Source organism: Carcharodon carcharias, chromosome 11 (assembly GCF_017639515.1).
Source record: "Carcharodon carcharias isolate sCarCar2 chromosome 11, sCarCar2.pri, whole genome shotgun sequence".
NCBI lineage: Eukaryota > Metazoa > Chordata > Chondrichthyes > Lamniformes > Lamnidae > Carcharodon > Carcharodon carcharias.
In genome coordinates, this window is record NC_054477.1 from 63,435,659 (window position 1) to 63,452,830 (window position 17,172).

At 39.7% G+C, this 17,172-nt stretch overlaps 1 protein-coding gene across 3 annotated transcripts in view; it reads right to left on the reverse strand.

Moving 5' to 3' along the window:
* Positions 1-3,142: 3,142 nt before the first annotated feature.
* LOC121284000 (glutamate receptor 4) overlaps positions 3,143-17,172 on the reverse strand; it is a 304,238-nt gene continuing 290,208 nt past the window's right edge. The window contains exons 14-17 of one of the 3 annotated variants that reach the window (XM_041198891.1): positions 12,423-12,670; positions 6,112-6,226; positions 4,585-4,719; positions 3,143-4,230 (exon numbers count right to left, since the gene is read on the reverse strand). In XM_041198891.1, coding sequence (XP_041054825.1) covers positions 4,066-4,230; positions 4,585-4,719; positions 6,112-6,226; positions 12,423-12,670 — 663 coding nt within the window. In that variant the 3' untranslated portion in view covers positions 3,143-4,065. Of the gene's footprint in view, positions 4,231-4,471; positions 4,720-6,111; positions 6,227-7,125; positions 7,241-12,422; positions 12,671-17,172 lie in introns of all 3 variants that reach the window. The other 2 variants (XM_041198890.1, XM_041198892.1) reach the window with 2 other exon arrangements.

The window sequence follows — 17,172 nt, forward strand, 5'->3', positions numbered from 1 at the left end:
CTGTCTTTGTTAGCTTGTATTCTTTAGATGATCATTTTATTGTATTGTAGAAAATGCTTTGAAGTATTTTTTGAATACCGAAATTGAGTGTACTGGCCGATTACTTTGTAGGTTATATTATTGTTTCCTCCTTTAAAATCAGAATTGTATTAACCACATGATAAATGTATAATGCATTCTGAAAATGGCAAGAAGTTTCTGTATAAGCTCCATACATTTCTTCACATGCTGATGAAAGAACCCCTCTGACCTGAAATTCCACAAATTTCTTCTAGACTTATTTTGCTGAAATTTATGTTGACTTGAGATTACTACTGATTCCTTAATTGGCTCTTGAACAGTATCTGAAATCTCCCTTCAATCCGTTGGTGAAAATGATGAATTAATTTAATATTCTTTTTAAGCCCTCAAGTGTTTTTGGTCATCTGTCCTACCATCTTCATATGTGGTTCAATGTCAAATTTTGTTTGGTAATGCTCTGTGAAGTGGCTTGGGGCATTTTATTACTTTATAGGGGCAATAAAAATGAAGGTTACCATTGTTATTACTGTGCCTTTATTATTTTAAAAGTCCCACATCTTGATTTTTCATCCCTTGCTTATTGTGACTAAAACAATGAATTCTTGTTTATCCTTGTATTTCTTTTCATCTTGGCACTTAAATATTGGTTTAGACGTAATTGTTTTCTGCTAGAAAATACATTTTAATTTCTATCCTTTAGCTGCCTTTTAAAATGCATTTTCTGTCATTTTGTGTTTCATTGAGATTTTGTTCATTGCTTTTAATGGTTCAAACATCAGCTTTTATAAGGTATGTTTTTTTTGTTTCACTTTTCGTACTATTTGGTCATAACTAATGATATTTTAATCACTACCTTAAAAGCATTGTCTTGTGTGTGGTTACTTCTTATTACCCATTCTTGGATGAACATTAGATATAATACGTTATCAGTATTGGTGCCTTGATTTACATAACAGTTTCTTTATACCTTATTACATCTGCATACTTTACTCTTTATTATAGAAAAAAATCTTTCTGTAGCAATTATGTTTTATTCTAGATATATTTCAGTATAATAATGTATATTAAGAAGCTCCATTTCATCCCAGAAATGTTTCATCTCAAAATACGTTGAAAACTTTTATATTAGGTATTTGCAATGGCAAATCCTTGTTAACAATGTCAACTTTTACCTGCAGTACCTTTTAGACCTGTAGGTGGTTTAGTGACTGGCACCTATATAGAATTTACAGCACCAAACAATCCATTTAACCCAGTAGTTCTATGCCAAAGTTTATCAAGCCTCCTACCAACATATTTCATCTCATCCTATCACCTATCCTGTTGGAGATAGCAGTGTAGCGGTAATATTATTGGACTAATAATCTAGAGGCCCAGGCTAATGCTGGGGCCATGGGTTCAAATCCCACCATGGCAACTGGTGGAACTTAAATTCAATTAATAAAATCTAGAATTAAAAGCTAATCTCACCATTGTTGTAAACAATTGTTGCCCACCTGGTTAACTAATGTCCTTCAGGGAAGGAAATCTTCCATCCTTACCCAGCCTGGCCTACATGTGACTCAAGAGCTGCAGCAATGAGGTTGACTCTTAACTGTTCCCTGAAAAAGTATTGCTAGTGACACACCTCCCATGAAAGAATAATTATTTCTTTTCCTCCCCTGTATTTATTCAGCTTCTTAAATGTATCGATGCTATTTGCCTCACTCAATCCATGTGAGAGAGTTTCACGTTCTAACACTCTTGGAGAAAAGTTTCTCCTGAGTCCCTTATGGATTAATTAATAACCATTTTATATTCATAGTCCTTAGTTTTAGAGCCTCCCACAAGTGGAAACATCTTTTGTGCTTCTAGCTTATTAAACTCCATAATTTTAAAGATCTGTATCACCTCTCAGTCTTTGCTTTTTCAATCTCTCAAATGTATGAATTAGGTTTCCTGCTTGGGATGTTTGTGCACTTTGTGGCTGTTCTAAGGCCAGTCCTATTTGAGGTCCTCATTTCCAGGATAACTTTTTTTTTTAGTAATAAGCCTGTTTTGGTAATCATGTAGTTGAATGAGAAGAGCTTACATCATTACATAATGAGACATTCATGGCATTATGAATTTATTTAACAAGTAAATTACTCTCCATTGGTTATGCTACTGAATCACAATTTCCAACCTTTTGAACTCTTCTGGCCCTAAGTGTGATTCACTCTGCTGACTTGCACCTAGCAAAGAAATCTTAATGCACAAACCATTCTGGTGCCACGTCCAATGACTTCTGTGATGTTTATTCCTCACTTTCTAGCTTTGATGCTGCAATTATGTTAATAACAGCTTCCATTCAGCAGCACATTATTACGCTATGTTGATAGTTGACCCCCTTCACTCTCACCAACAATGCTTGATGTCAGTTTACTCCAGTTGAGTATTGTGCTATCATCTAAACCTGCTTTATGATAGTAGTGTTACAGGTGAAATTCAGCATGAACACAAGTTGTGAGTGCAACGACATAAAACTTTAAAAATGTCTTCATCCTTGCATCTACTGGAAAACAATTCACTAGTTTAGAACTTCATTGTAAAACACTTCACATTTTGTGAATCACTCAAATGAAGTTAATTGAGTGAATGAAGCCAATTAAGAGAACCAAATATAATAAAAATTAAAAGGGAAATACTGCACATTGTGACATGAAAACAACAAGAAGCTATTAAACAGACATAAAAAAGGTATGAAACTTTGTAACAATTTTACCTGGTAATTATTTTTGCGTATCAAATACTTTATTATAAAATCATAGAAGCTTGCAGCATAGACAGAGGCCACTTGAGCCATCTTGCCTGTGAGAGATGTCTTGCTTTTTGAAAGAGCTATCCAGTTAGGCCCATTCCTCTGCTCTTTCTTCACAGCCCTGCAATTTTCTCTCCTGCAAGTATTTGTCCAATTCCTTTTTGAAAGTTACTATTGAATTTGCTTTAAGGCAGGACATTCCAGATAATGTTCTCTTAATTGTGCATTAAAGTATTTGTCTGTCATAGAACTTTCAAATAATAAGTACATAGTTCCATACAAAGTGCCCATAAAGCATGGATATTACTAACATTCTGATATTCAAATAAATATCAAGAATTATTCAGTTTTATTCATTTTAGTGGGTACAAAAAAGCACAATTTATTACACAGTACAATATTTTGTTTCGACTATACATTGTAGACTGAGGTGTAAACTAACATTCTCCTCCAAGTTAGACAGATGCAGACTGTGGTAGTTTGAATGATGCAATATTGTAGTGAATGAAATGGAAACAGCAAACAAGAAGACAAATGAGGTTTCTTCATTACAAAAGTATTTTTTTATACGTTAATAAGATGTGGCATTAATTTTCCTATATTGCAATGGAACTTCCCTAAATGGTTAAAAAAAACTATTTTCCACTACTGAACTTTTTTTTTCATTAACATACTTTCATTAAAAAGCAAGCATTTTATTTTGTTCCTTTTCAAAGAAAAAAATCTTCCTTTTTTAAAGAAAAGATAACATTTGCAGTAAAATTCACAAATTTTACTTATTTATTTTTTCCGTCCGTGGTTCAGTGGTTTTGTTTTCCAGTATAAGTGGTTCACTCCCCTTTACTCTATGGATATTCTGAAATTTAGACGCAGGCTAATATGTTCATTGACTGCTATTTTCATAATATGTCTTAGGACAAAAGCCAAGTGTGATTTTTTTCTAGCAATGGGTTCTTCGCATCTGAATTTCTACTGGTAATGGTTTCAATTCCTTATTGGCATGTATTTCTTCCGAAGTTTTTAGTTGCTTTCTGTAACCTTGACAGAATTTTTCTGATATCAAATCAGAATTGGGCTGTTTTAAACAGAGCTCATGCACACTTTTTCCTGATGGTGATCTGTTCCAAGCGAGTTCTCCCCCACCCTGCTCTTTGTCTTCACATTTAGTGAGGATTCTTGCAATGTTGTCACAGTCTGTGGTACATTACCATTAGTCACCGAGACCATTCTGTAATTTTTTAAGGCACTCAAATAGTATTTGGTTTTTATGGTAGATCCGATGCTACTATAGCCAATCCTGGATTCTGTCTAATAGTAGGAACAGTGTGCACAGCCTTCGAGCAGTCTGGAGTCAATACACGGCCATTTTCTCCGACACTTCCAGTTATAGATAACCTGGCTTTGTTTCTCATGGCTTCTGAAAAGGTCAGCTGGGATTGAAACAAAAAATACTATTACTGCATGACCTTATTTTGATAAAAACAACAGAATACAATAAACACCAAAAATGTCATTCTTAGCTAAGAAATAAGCAGCCGAACACTGTAACATCCTCTTAAGTATTTCTTTTATGGCCATAGCTCAATATGTAAGCAAGCAGTACCACTAGACATTATACCACAACACTTCATTACAAATGCACCACCCACTTTATTAGGCCCTAAATCCTACCCCTAAATTTTAACACTTTCGGTTCCATATACGTTGTAACCTTCTCTATATGTTGCTAAATTCTGGGTATTCTGCGTAGAAGTTGGATTAAAATTCTGTGTACTCTTTGCCACCTTCATTCTCTTCGCCTCTGCCCTGGACTTGTAACAGAATTCTACCAAAGCCACCAGCATTGCCAAACCAAGGCCTCCAACTAGAATATAGAAGACTCCAGCTACGTTGCTAAGGCTCAAAGCGCTGGTCTTGTCCTACGAAGAAACAAGGCAAATCGATTAGACTTCTGTAGAGAGTGTTAATGCAGCAAAGACAGTACGATACAATAGTAAAACTATAACCTATTTTAAAGCAATCAATTCCTTGAACAAACGGATTAAGTGACTTGCATTGGCTAAAGTGTGTATATTATTTTACATACACAATAAATAGCTATGAACACGATCTGATAAATGATTTGCTGCTACGAATGTCCCAAATGCAGATAAATCATGATGTTGAACTTTAGCACTTTATATGAAGCTTTGACCTTCAAAATATCACATGAATGTGAAAAGTGCATTGATAATCAGTGGGGACTAAAAATGAATATTAATATTCAAGAATCTTTTTAAATGTAGCAGGCAGGTGACAAAAAAAGATTTCTATACAATGCAAGTATGTCTCTGAAGATGCTTAATGGTGCAATGAGAAGTTGTGTTCTATGGCGTACACAGTTAGTTTTGTATGTCAGACACAAAGAAAAGAATAGCTTTTGGACAATAGAGATTGATAACAGAAGGTGGGGAAACAAAGCATAAACATGGTTAATCTAGGTACACTTTGCTGTTTGCAAAGCTGATTCAATGCAGTACATAATTGTAGCATAGAAAGTAGCCATATTAACAGCCCCAAATGTCTTTGGGAATAATTTTCACCTTTACTGCCTGGGTGCAGTCTGGTGGAGTGGAGTGCCGGCCTGTTGCACAATCTATCAATTTTCATCCAATTGATTTCACCTGATTATCAAGAATTTCTTAAACTGTATCAGTGAGCTATTATGTAGTACTAAGGGAGTGCTTCCCTCTGAATAGAACCCCTTTGCTTTTTTAGTTAAATAATGAAGATCCATGCCAACGTTCAAAAGGAGGTGTTCTGGCCTACATTTCCCCCTCAACCATAAATTAATTGGTCACTTATGTTATTCTGTTTGTTGGATATTGCTATGTGCAAAATTTGCTTACTTAATAACGGGTACTATATCTTCAAAGTAATTCATCGTATGTGTAGTGTTTCAGGACATTTCTGAGAGGTATGTTAAGGTGTTTGATAAATAGTCTTCTGTTTCAAATGAACAGACAAAATTGGGCCAAAAGTTCAGTCTGCATTTCAAATAATTCATTCAGCTATAAAGTTGACTGATTGTTGCAATTAAAGGTCAAAGTCATGCATACCTGGCCAAATTCTTTATTCCTGAAAAGAGTTATTCAATGAGTTGGGATATTTTCATTACTTGATTATACAATAATAAAATCAGTGCTTTATTGCAACATACTGCTGCTGAATATATTACATTTAATTATCATAAATATGATATATATGTCAGTATTTATGCCCCTAAACTGTTCTGAGAAGACAACAGTAGGTCCCAAACTGCAGCGACTGACCTTACTTCCAGAGTCCTTGGCTCCACATTCACCTTTATCGTACCACCATTTGTTTTTCAGCTTGTCTAAGATGCCTTGCTCACTGAGTTTCAAAACTGCAAGGTTTACGGGAACTCTTCACGTGGAAAATAACATAAATAACATTATATATGTTATTTTATGTTATTCAATTAAAGCCACACAGAATTTATTTACAAAGTGATATAGCAAAGCCCCAGAAGGCGTATGCTGCACAGGCCCCAAGTACAGAAACTGACATACAACTGAGACCTGCTATATCGCTTTAAGTAATAGGCACATACTGCTAGGGAAGCATTTAAATAAAGGCAAGTGCAAATACTGTGAATCCAGAAATATTGGCAAGAAGACTTTAAAGGCTGCTTTCATGTTTGAAAATGTAGCTAAGTTAAATGACCTGATGGACTATTAATTATAAAGCAAAATATATCACTCATTCTTTCAGAACCACTTGATCCAATTCAGGGTCATAGGGAGTCAGAGCCTATCCTGACAGGTAATGGATGCTAAGCAGGGTACACCCAGGACACGATGTCAGTCCATCACAGGGCACACATTCACTAAGGGGCAATTTAACTGTATCCACCACAACATCATTGGATGGTGAGAGGAAACTAGAGCACCCAGCAGAAGCCCACATGGATACAGGGAAAACATGCAAACCCCACACAGGCACCAGAGGTCAGAATTGAACCTGAACTGTGAGACAACAGCACCAACAACTGCACCACCATGTCGCCCAGCAATATATGTCTATAATATATTTGTATTTATACACATCATTTGCAGAATGAACTGTGTTGAAAAGAGAAGGCAAATATTTGTGTTTTTACAGTACTTGCATCATCTTGCTGTTTTATTAGAAATAAAATTCTCAGGATTTTAGCTGCTGCGGTTGTGCAACATTGACAATTACTGTAGAGCTCATTTCGTATGCTAGCAGACATACCCATTACTAGTACACTGTTACCCGCTTGTGGTGACATTGAGGCTAACCTTGGAGTCACCTCCCCCGCTGCCACACTCTCCTTTGTCGTACCACCATTTGTTTTTCAATTTGTCCAAGAGTCCTTGTTCATTCAGTTTTAAAACTGCGAGGTTAACAGCATTTCTTGAAACAATAAAACATACTTGTAAGAAAGTGCACAGCTGTTAAAAATTGAGACGGAAGAGGACAAATAGTAATCTCTTCTGTTCGATGCTAAATAATACCTTCATTATCATTCAGATCTTTGATTCAGCAATCTTCTTTGACACGCCGTGCTTTACAAACTGTTCAATATGGTTAGGCACTACACTATGGTTCCCCTTGTTGTAAAGCCAATGGGAGTAATTTTAACATTTAGCAATATAAAACAGTTGATACTGAATTGGTTGTCCATTATATACTTTGCTGATTTCCCTTTCTTTTGACTTAAATGGAAGGTTAAATCAGGCAGGATCTACAATGGACAGCACCGATAAAAGGCAGCCAATCCAATATCACTTGTTTTATGCTATAATGAAAAATTAAAATTACCCCCAACTTATCTACTGAGGGGGTTGTTTTGGAGTTAGCAAATTATATATAGTAAATGCTACTACCACATGGTAGAAAAACATATGAATAATTAAAGAATAGAAGCCAAATGGAAAGCAGAAGTAATTCAGTAAATGATGATAAATTTGTCTCTTGAATTGATAGAATTATAGAAGCTTCAGTGTAAATGGAAACTATTTGTTTCATTGTGCTTGTGAAGGCACTTGGTCTATATTGGAGCTTCCATTCTGATGCCAACTCTTCCCCCAATGCCTCAATATTGTTCCTCTTGAGGTTTATTTGATTCCCTTAGAAGTTGTGATTGACTCAGCTTCAACAGTCACATATGGTATTGCATTCTAACATCATAACTTGTTGCTTCAAAGAAATGTTTTCTGACCTCCGACTCTTTAAGTTTGTAGCTGTATTCCTAAATCTTAGGATTTTCACAGTGTTCTGTTCATGGGATTGTAATGTTCCAAATTGACACTGTCCTGCACATGCTTTATAATTGTTTACTGGCCCGTTCCTACCTGGGAGTATACATCCAGAGAAAACAACTCAAGAGATCCAGCAAAATTAACATAAATAGCAACACACTGGTGTATACTTAAAACTTTTCAAGATGTCTTGAGGTTTATCTATGAGAAGTATCATCATATCCAATGAAAGAATGCAAAGTGACTTTTCTGCAACACGACATGATGAAGCAGAAGTATAACAGTGGGAAGCTCTTCATCAAAATGCAACTCTAATGCTTCAACTGGCCATTCTGATTCAACAGCTATAATAGTGAATCTACTGCTAACGATTCTCTATTTATATAACTCAGAAAATAGCATTATATTTTGCTACTTATTCTTTTTATAACATAAAAAAACTCTTAACCATTATGTCATTTTCACCCAATTTGCCTTGTTCTCACACAGAAACTATTCCATCTCGACATATTGACACTATGCGTAGACAAAAAATCCCCTGTAGGTCAAGCATGCTAGACTGGTTGTTGCATTGAAGGTGAACCAAATCTAAAGGTTGTTAGACAAGCTGTAAGATAGGATCTTGAAATGACAAATGTAGTCCTAGAAATGTAGTATAAGCATTAAGACCTAATAGACTAGGTCACTTCAATAAATCGTGTAGCCTTAAAATACCTGCACATTGGAATATACAAGTAAATGTTTCTGAAGCTCCTTTAAAAAGGTGCTGAAATGTTGCTTTCGAAAAGGACATTTCTATTATGTTCTTATAGGCACAGCTTGGCAATAACAAATATGCTTTCCAAGCTGTTGGTTTTTCCTTTCCTCTTTGAGTAATAAATTACCTTTATAGATTTTGAAATATGCATACCATAATATCTGCAAAAATGACCTTCTGCATAACTAGAAAAATGTGCAGATTAACATATTATTTTATGTAGGGTGGTTTCTATACAAACAGGATCTAAATAAGACCTGCCAATGCTCAGTCCCACAGTGTGGTAGGATGCAGGATGTGGCAATAATTTTTCAATACGTGAGTTTCTGATTCCAGTTTGAAACACTGAAGTGTTTCCTCATGGAGAGAGAAGAAAGTGGGAGGATGATTATAATACACCTTCTGATGATCCACAGAAGATCAATATTAATTGGCAAATAGCAAAACTCCATTTATCTGGCTTCGAAGAAAGTTCATCTCCTTATTTAGTTCAAATACATAATTAATCATCATATCAACCAGGATTGTTGGAGAGTGTATTACTCCTATGTTGCTCAATAACTTAGGCTATAAACCCAACAATATTTTGCTTAAAGGCCAGTCTCATCAATGCATTAGCACAGTACCACTAATTTCCATATTGTTGTAATTTGCAATTATCAAATGGCTATCCACTTGTGTTTTAGGTGTTACTATAGTCTCACTCTTAATAGTCATACAACAGCCCACAACCAAAAGTAGGCCATGTTAGAACCCTGCAGATAAGAGCATTTTTCTTGATTGGTTCTCCTATCATCAGGTTCAATAACTACCCTTTTCATCATTGACATATTGTAATTGCCGTATGATCTACAAGATGCACTGCAGCAACTCACCAAGGTTACTCCAACACCACCTCCCTTCCTTTTGACCTCTACCATCAAGAAGGACAGGGGCAGCAATATAATGGGAGCATCATCACCTCCAAGTTCCCCTCCAAGTCACAAACCATCTTGACTTGGACATATAGCTGTTCCTTCATCATAGCTGGCTTAATATCCTGGAATTCCTTAGCTAATTCCTATAGGAGAAGCATTATCATCACTAGGACTACAGTAGTTCAGAAGAAAGACCATCACCACTTTATCAGGCCAATTGGATGCAGTCTTGACGGCATCACCACATCAAATAAAAGAAAGGAGCAGCAAATTTGATGATAGTGTCAGGTGAGGGGGAGATTCGTTGCATTTGGTTTGCAAACTGCATAATTACTGTTGCATTAGCCAATGGAAAAGTTTAGGCTTGTCTATTCATTGGGCGGAATCATCCCAGATTTGCACTAAGTGCAGTAGTGGGTGGGTAAAATGACATTTAACCGCTGGCTGCAATGGTGGCTTTTCATGCTGCATCATTACAAACCCACCGCATTAATTGTGCATTCCCGCGATACGTGCTGTTTTGAGAGTGGGCAGGCCCCAATTCACCTGCCATGCCGTCACCTCACCACTTCCTCACGCCAGGAACCACATTTAAAGTACAGCCAGGCTCAGTGCTTCCAGCCCAGGACTGCAGCAAAGGAGACATGGCCCCGAAAGGCAAGAAGACTGCAGCCCTCGAGTGCCTTTTGGCCGCTGTGGAGGCCCACTGTGATGTCTCCTATCCCCGCTCTGGCTGCAGGAAAAGCAGCTACATTACCACTCTGGCTTGGTAGGCAATCGCAGTGGTGATCAGTGCCAATGTTGCACAGAAGAGGATGAACGATCCTCTTGTGATCAATGCAGATAGAGGATGAATGATCTCATCCGTTCAGCCAGGGTATGGCAACCATCTCATCACTCTAAACTCACACACTCAAACCCACCACACATTCACTGGCATCTCACTCACTGCCAGCTCAAGGGACATTGCCACCCAATCTCACACACATACTCTCACACGTTCATCTGGCCTGATCTCCTCTGGAGACTTGCTCCTCAGCCCTCACCATCTTGGGGCCACTTGCACAGATCAACATGTGCCCCCATACACACCCTGGGATACCCTCCTCCCCAGCTCTCATCCTGCAGCCTCTACCCTTGCCTGAGGCCACTTCTCCCCTTTCCCCAAGCAAGACCTCGCCCTGCAGCCATTGAAAAGCCACCCAGATATGGCTGATCTGGTAGGCAGAGACCTACCTGTGAGGCCCCCTAAAATTGATGTGATGCTGTCTGTGAAGCCTGGCGCTGATGACTGCGAGTGCTGACCAAAGCAAGGTAGGCAAACAAACCTTGAAGTCCCAAGAGAAGTGCGGCCTATCAAGTGCACGTCTTATATATGTTGTTATGAAACACGTCAGTGTGTTTTCCAGTCGATGTGGGTGGACGATGCAGCGGGGCAGGGGGGGATGAGTCCAGCGGGCTGGCCTGGTAATGATATGCTGATGTATTATAATGAGGTTCTCGACATCCGATGGCAGGGAATGCGGCCTGCTTTCGGTGGATAGAGCGGACAATCGCAAACTGGTTTCACAATGTCGTAAAACTGATTTTTGGCCTTCTCGCCATATTGTCTGCTCACCTCACAGAACACGCCTGATGCCGGCAAGCAGGGAAAATCCCGACAACTGTCATCCCAGTATAAATTGTCTAGGACCTCCTAGGTTCTGGAATAAGGTCAAATTTGTGAGACAACCATCTCTGTCATGGTCACAACCTGTTCTTACCTCTCCAAATACAGAAGGTTTAAGAGGAATGGAAACAATCACATCAAAACTGTGGTACAAAAGGCATTTGAACATCATTAATTATGAGAATGAAACACGCGGTAGTGCCTGGGGGTGAACGCGCACATTTGAAGATAATTCTGTGATCTTGCACTCCTGTTTGGAATCAAAGCAGGTGAAAATCCGGGCTAAAGATATGGCTACAATACTGTAGCCCTGATTCTCTGATCCGCATTCCCTTTGAAAGCAATTTCTCACCTGAAGCCCAGAATCACAGAATAATCTACAACCTACTGGATAACACAAAGCTTTAAAATTAAGATAAAAACATGCCTTTGTGGGAGTATTTAAGATGGTGGTGCTACAAAAAGTAATTTACAAAGTTTCCTTACCACTGGATACTCTAAAGTGCTGTATTAGTCTACTTTTCAACAAGGACTGCTATTTATAGTAATCCATTGACAGTATAGCACCTTGACACATTGTGAAGACTTGATTAGATACTACATAAATGCAAGTGTTTTCCTCTTTCAATTTAGTATATTGCAAAATTATCTGTAACTTGGATGGAAATTAAAGTTGTTTGCTGTGCAGTTCTCGATGCCTACATTAAAATTCATGCGCACTTTATTTGTTGAGTCAGAAAAGCTTCTTTGTTATAAAAGTACTAAAGTGGGATTGTTTAGTTCCCTCCTCCTATAGTTTTTAGTGCCACTAAGGAAAATACAATTGTTCCTTTTTTCAATAGTGGAACATTCTTTACCTGCATACTCTTTAAAGATGTGGAATGAGATCATGCACATACCAGTCACACAAGATAAAAGAAATACAAGGGACATCAGGGTAGGTGGAATACTATAACAACACAATGACATATTGTTATACTATCCCACCCACCTTAATGGGGAGTTCTTAGGCGTTGCCACTCCATATCCTTTGGAATCCAGGTTGCCTCCTACTTTCATCGTGTCGCACGGTTTCCTCTGCTCAATATATTCATTCATCGTGGACTCCAGAAGGAAAGCGAACTTGCCCTTGGACTTCCGAACACGGGCAACACCCTCAGCTGTGGTCTTGGTGAAAACAGAAGGCTCTGCGGATTTCATGTAGGCCCACATTTTCTCATATATTGCTATTTTTGATCTCTGAAAAAGAGAAATGGGAATCAGCAATAACTTGGATTTAGTTAGTTCCATTCATGTAGCAAACAGCCCAAGGTGCTTAGCAGAGAAGAAATGGAAGCTGTGCAGTGACTGAAGAACATGGAGAGATGACTGGACAGACTGGAGGAGCTGCATGTTCTCTTTAGAGCAGAGAAGGATAAGGGAAGATTTGGCACAGATATTTAAAATCATTAAGTGTTTAGATAGAGTAAATGAAAATAAACTGTTTCCAATGGACGAAGAGTCTATTAACAGAGGGTAAAGATTTAAGGTGATTGGCAAAAGAACGAGAAATGATGTGAGGAAAAGCTTTTTCATGCACTGAATGGTAAGAATTTGCAATGGTCTGCCTAATCGGCTGGTGGAAACAAATCCAACAGAAGCTTTCAAAAGGGTCAGTAAGGGGTGTGCGAGGAGATAGGCGACTACACTGGAGTGAGACAGGTACCGAGCGAGCAGCGAATTAAGCTCACATGGGGAATTCGGTGCATGGGGGAAAGAGGTGTGGTATACATTGGAATTATTCTAAGTTGGAACAGGAGTAGCTGAGCAGAAACAGACCCGTGGTGCATCCGCGAGGTTGAGAGCTACGTGGATAGCATGTTCAGAGAGGTAGTCACACCATATGTTAGGAGCATGGAGGCAGAAAGGGAATGGTTGACTAACAGACAGTCCAAGAGAACCAGGCAGGTAATACAGGAGTGCCCTGGCATCCCCCTCGTTAATTGGTTTTCCATTTTGGATATTGGTGAGGGATTTGGTTCCTCAGAGGAGTGCAGTCAGAGCCAAGGTTCTGGCACCACAGGTGGCTCAGCTGTGTAGGAGGGGAGAAGAAGAAAGGATGAGCAATAGTGATAGGGGATTTGTTAGTTAGCGGAACAGACAGGTGTTTCTACAGCCGTAAACATGACTCCAGGATGGTATGTTACCTCCGTGGTGCCAGTGTCAAGGATGTCACGGAGTGGCTACAAGACATTCTTCTGGGGGAGGGTGAACAATCAGAGGTCGTGGTCCACATTGGTACCAATGACTTAGGTAGGAAAGGGAATGTGGTCCTGCGATCAGAATTTAGGGAGTTAGGTAGAAAATTAGGAAGCAGGACCTCAAAAGTAGTAATATCTGGATTACCCTCAGTGTCAAATGCAAGTGAGCACAGAAATAGGGCGATAAGGCAGATGAATGCATGGCTGAAAAGATAGTGGAGGAAGGAGGGATTTAGATTCCTGGGACATTATGATTGGCTCTGGGGAGATGGCACCTGTATGGACTGGACAGGTTGCACCTGAACAGAGCCGAGACTGAGCTCCTTGCCGGGCGTTTTGCTAGTGCCATTGTGGGGGCTTTAACCTAACTTGGCAGGGATGTGGGAACCAAGAGGGAATATTAGAGAGGAATTCCAGGGTGCGCAAAATGCTGTGAGGGACAGATAACACTAGAATAGAAAATAGTGAGTTTATAGGAGGAGACGGAATAAGGGGGAAAGTCAATGAAGTCAAAATCAAGGTTATATTGCATGTATGTGAACCCAGAGAGTATAGTAAGTAAGATTGGTGCAGCTGTTGTGGTGATAACAGAGACTTGGCTCAAGGAAGAGCAGGACTGGGTATCCCCAGGTACAAGGTGATCAGGAGAGATAGGATAGGAAGAAAAGGAGGAGGGGTGGTTGTGTTGGTTAAGGAGAGCATTGCAGTGCTGGAGAAAGAGGATGTCCCGAAGGGTTCAAGAGCAGAATCAATTTGGCTAGATCAAAGAACAAAAAGGGTGCAATTACATTGCTCGGTGTAGCCTATAGACCACCAACGAGTGGGAAGGATGTAGAGGAACAAATCTGCAGGGAAATTACAGAGAGATGCAAACATTATAAAGTAGTTATAATGGGGGACTTTAATTACTTGAATATAGACTGGAATAGTGATAGTGTAAAGGGCAGGGATGGGCAAGAGTTCCTAGAGTGTGTTCAGGAGAATTTTCTACAGCAGTATGTGTCCAGTCCAACAAGAAAGGAGACACTGCTAGACTTAGTTCTTGGGAATGAGGTGGGCCAAGTGGATCAAGTACAGTGGGGAAACATTTAGGACACAGCGATCATTATATCATAAGGCTTAGGGTGACAGTAATAAAGGACAATGGGCAATCCAGAGTAACAATAATTAAATGGAATAGAGCCAACTTCAATGAGGCAAGAATGGAGCTGGGCCAGATAGACTGGAACCAAAGGTTGGGGGGGGAAAAAGCTGTGGCTGAACAATGGGCTACCTTCAAAGAAGAAATAGTTTGGGCACAGTCAAGGTATATTCTCTCAAAAGGGAAAGGTAAGGCAAACAAATTTAGAGCTCCCTGGATGAAGATTAAAGAAGAATAACTGTGCTTATTGCAGGTGTCAGGTAGATAATACAATTGAGAATCAAGCTGAATACAGAAGGTTCTGAGGAGAGGCGAAGAAGCAAATTAGAGAAGCAAAGAGGGATTATGAGAAAAGACTGGCAGCCAACATAACGGGGAATCCTAAAGTCTTCTGTAGGCATATATATAGTAAAACGGTGGGAAAGGAGGAGTCGGGCCAATTAGGAACCTAAAAGGGAATTTACACTTGGAGGCAAGAGGCATGGCTGAAGTTAAATTAATATTTTGCATCTTTCTTTACCAAACTGTCAGTACTTAAGCTTAACAAAGCACCAGGACCAGACGAGATGCATCAAGGATATTGAAGGAAGTGAGAGTGGAAATTGCAGGGGCACTGGCCATAATCTTTCAGCCTTCTCTAGACTCAGAGGAGGTGCCAGAGGACTGGAGAATTGCAAAAACACTTGCTCAAATAAGGTTGTAAAGATAAGCCCAACAATTGCAGATCAGTCAGTTTAACTTTGGTGGTTGGGAAGCTTCTAAAAACAATTATTCAGGATAGAATTAATAGTTACACGGAAAAATGTGGGTTGATTAGGTAGAGCCAGCATGGATTTCTTAAGGAAAAATTGTGTTTAACTAACTTGCTGGAATTTTTTTAAAGAGGTAACAGAGAGGGTTTATGAAGGTAATACTGCTGATGTGGTGTGCATGTCAAAAGACTTCCAAAAAGCATTCAATACAGTGCTCCACAACAGACTTGTGAGAAAAGGTTTTTATTCATTCATCGGATATGGACATTGATGGCTAGGCCAGCATTTATTGCCCATCCCTAATTGCCCTTGTTCAGAAGGCATTTAAGAGTCAACCACATTGTTGTGGGTCTGGAGTCACATGTAGGCCAAACCAGGTAAGAACAGCAGATTTCCTTCCCTAAAGGGCATTAGTGAACCAGAGGGGTTTTTACGACAATCAGCAATGGTTTCATGATTGTCATCGTACTTTTAATTTCAGATTTTTATTGAATTCAAATTTCATCATCTGCCATGGTGACATTCAAACCCAGGTCCCCAGAGCATTACCCTGGGTATCTGGAAAACGAATCAGTGACAATACCACTATGCCACCGCCTTGGGGCCATAACTTCCCTGGAGTGGCATTAAGCATCGGATTGCCACTCCGTGCCCAATTACTTACGGGAAATTTCTTCAGTAACTGTCTCTCCCAACCTTCTGACACAGGCTGTGTGAGGTCCAGGCAGCACAGCGTCGCAGTCCAGCAGAGTCAGATCGAAGAAGAACACGCCCCCTTTGTTATGGCTCTAGCTGCCATAAACCAGGTGAGGTTAAAAGACCCATTGAAATTGACAGAGCAGGAAGAAGATAAGTCTCTAAGGTATGTGGAGGATTTGGTGGTTGTGGGGAATTGGAGTCGAGTGGGGTGGAAGGTGGTCAGATATTGGAGGGGATAGGGGGGTCAGACATCGGCAGGGGTGGGGGGGTCGGACATTGGGGGTGGGGGTGGCTGCACATTGTGGGGGGCTGGACATCGGTTGGGGGGTCAGAAATCGGATGGGGGGGTCGGAGGTCAGTGGGGGAGGTCCAGTCAGGTTGGGAGAGGGGTCAGGATGGTAGGGCAGGGCATGGGGGTGGGGCTGTGGGGCGGTCAATACTTCGGGGAGCTCAGAAGCTACAGCCCTATAAAATAAGGGGTACACTCTAAAGGGAGTGCAGGAGCAGAGGAACCTGGGTGTATAGTGTATAAGTCATTAAGTGTGACAGGAGAGGTGGAGAGAGCAGTTAAAAAACATACAGTATCTTAGACTTTATAAATAGAGCAAGGAGGTTAAGCTGAAGTATTATGCACAGTTCTGGGCGTACATTTTAGGAAGGATGTGAATGCACTGGAGAGAGTGCAGAAGAGGTTTACAAAAATGGTTTCAAGAAGGAGACACTTCAGTTATAAAAATATGTTGGAGAAGCTGGGACTGCTCTCCTTGGAGAGGAAGGCTGAGGAGATGTGACAGAGATGTTCAGAGATGAGGGGGCTGGACAGAGTAGATAGGGAGAAACTGTTTCCGTTTGTAAAAGGACCAAGAATGAGAGGGCACTGATTTAAAGTGATTTACAAAATAAGCAAAT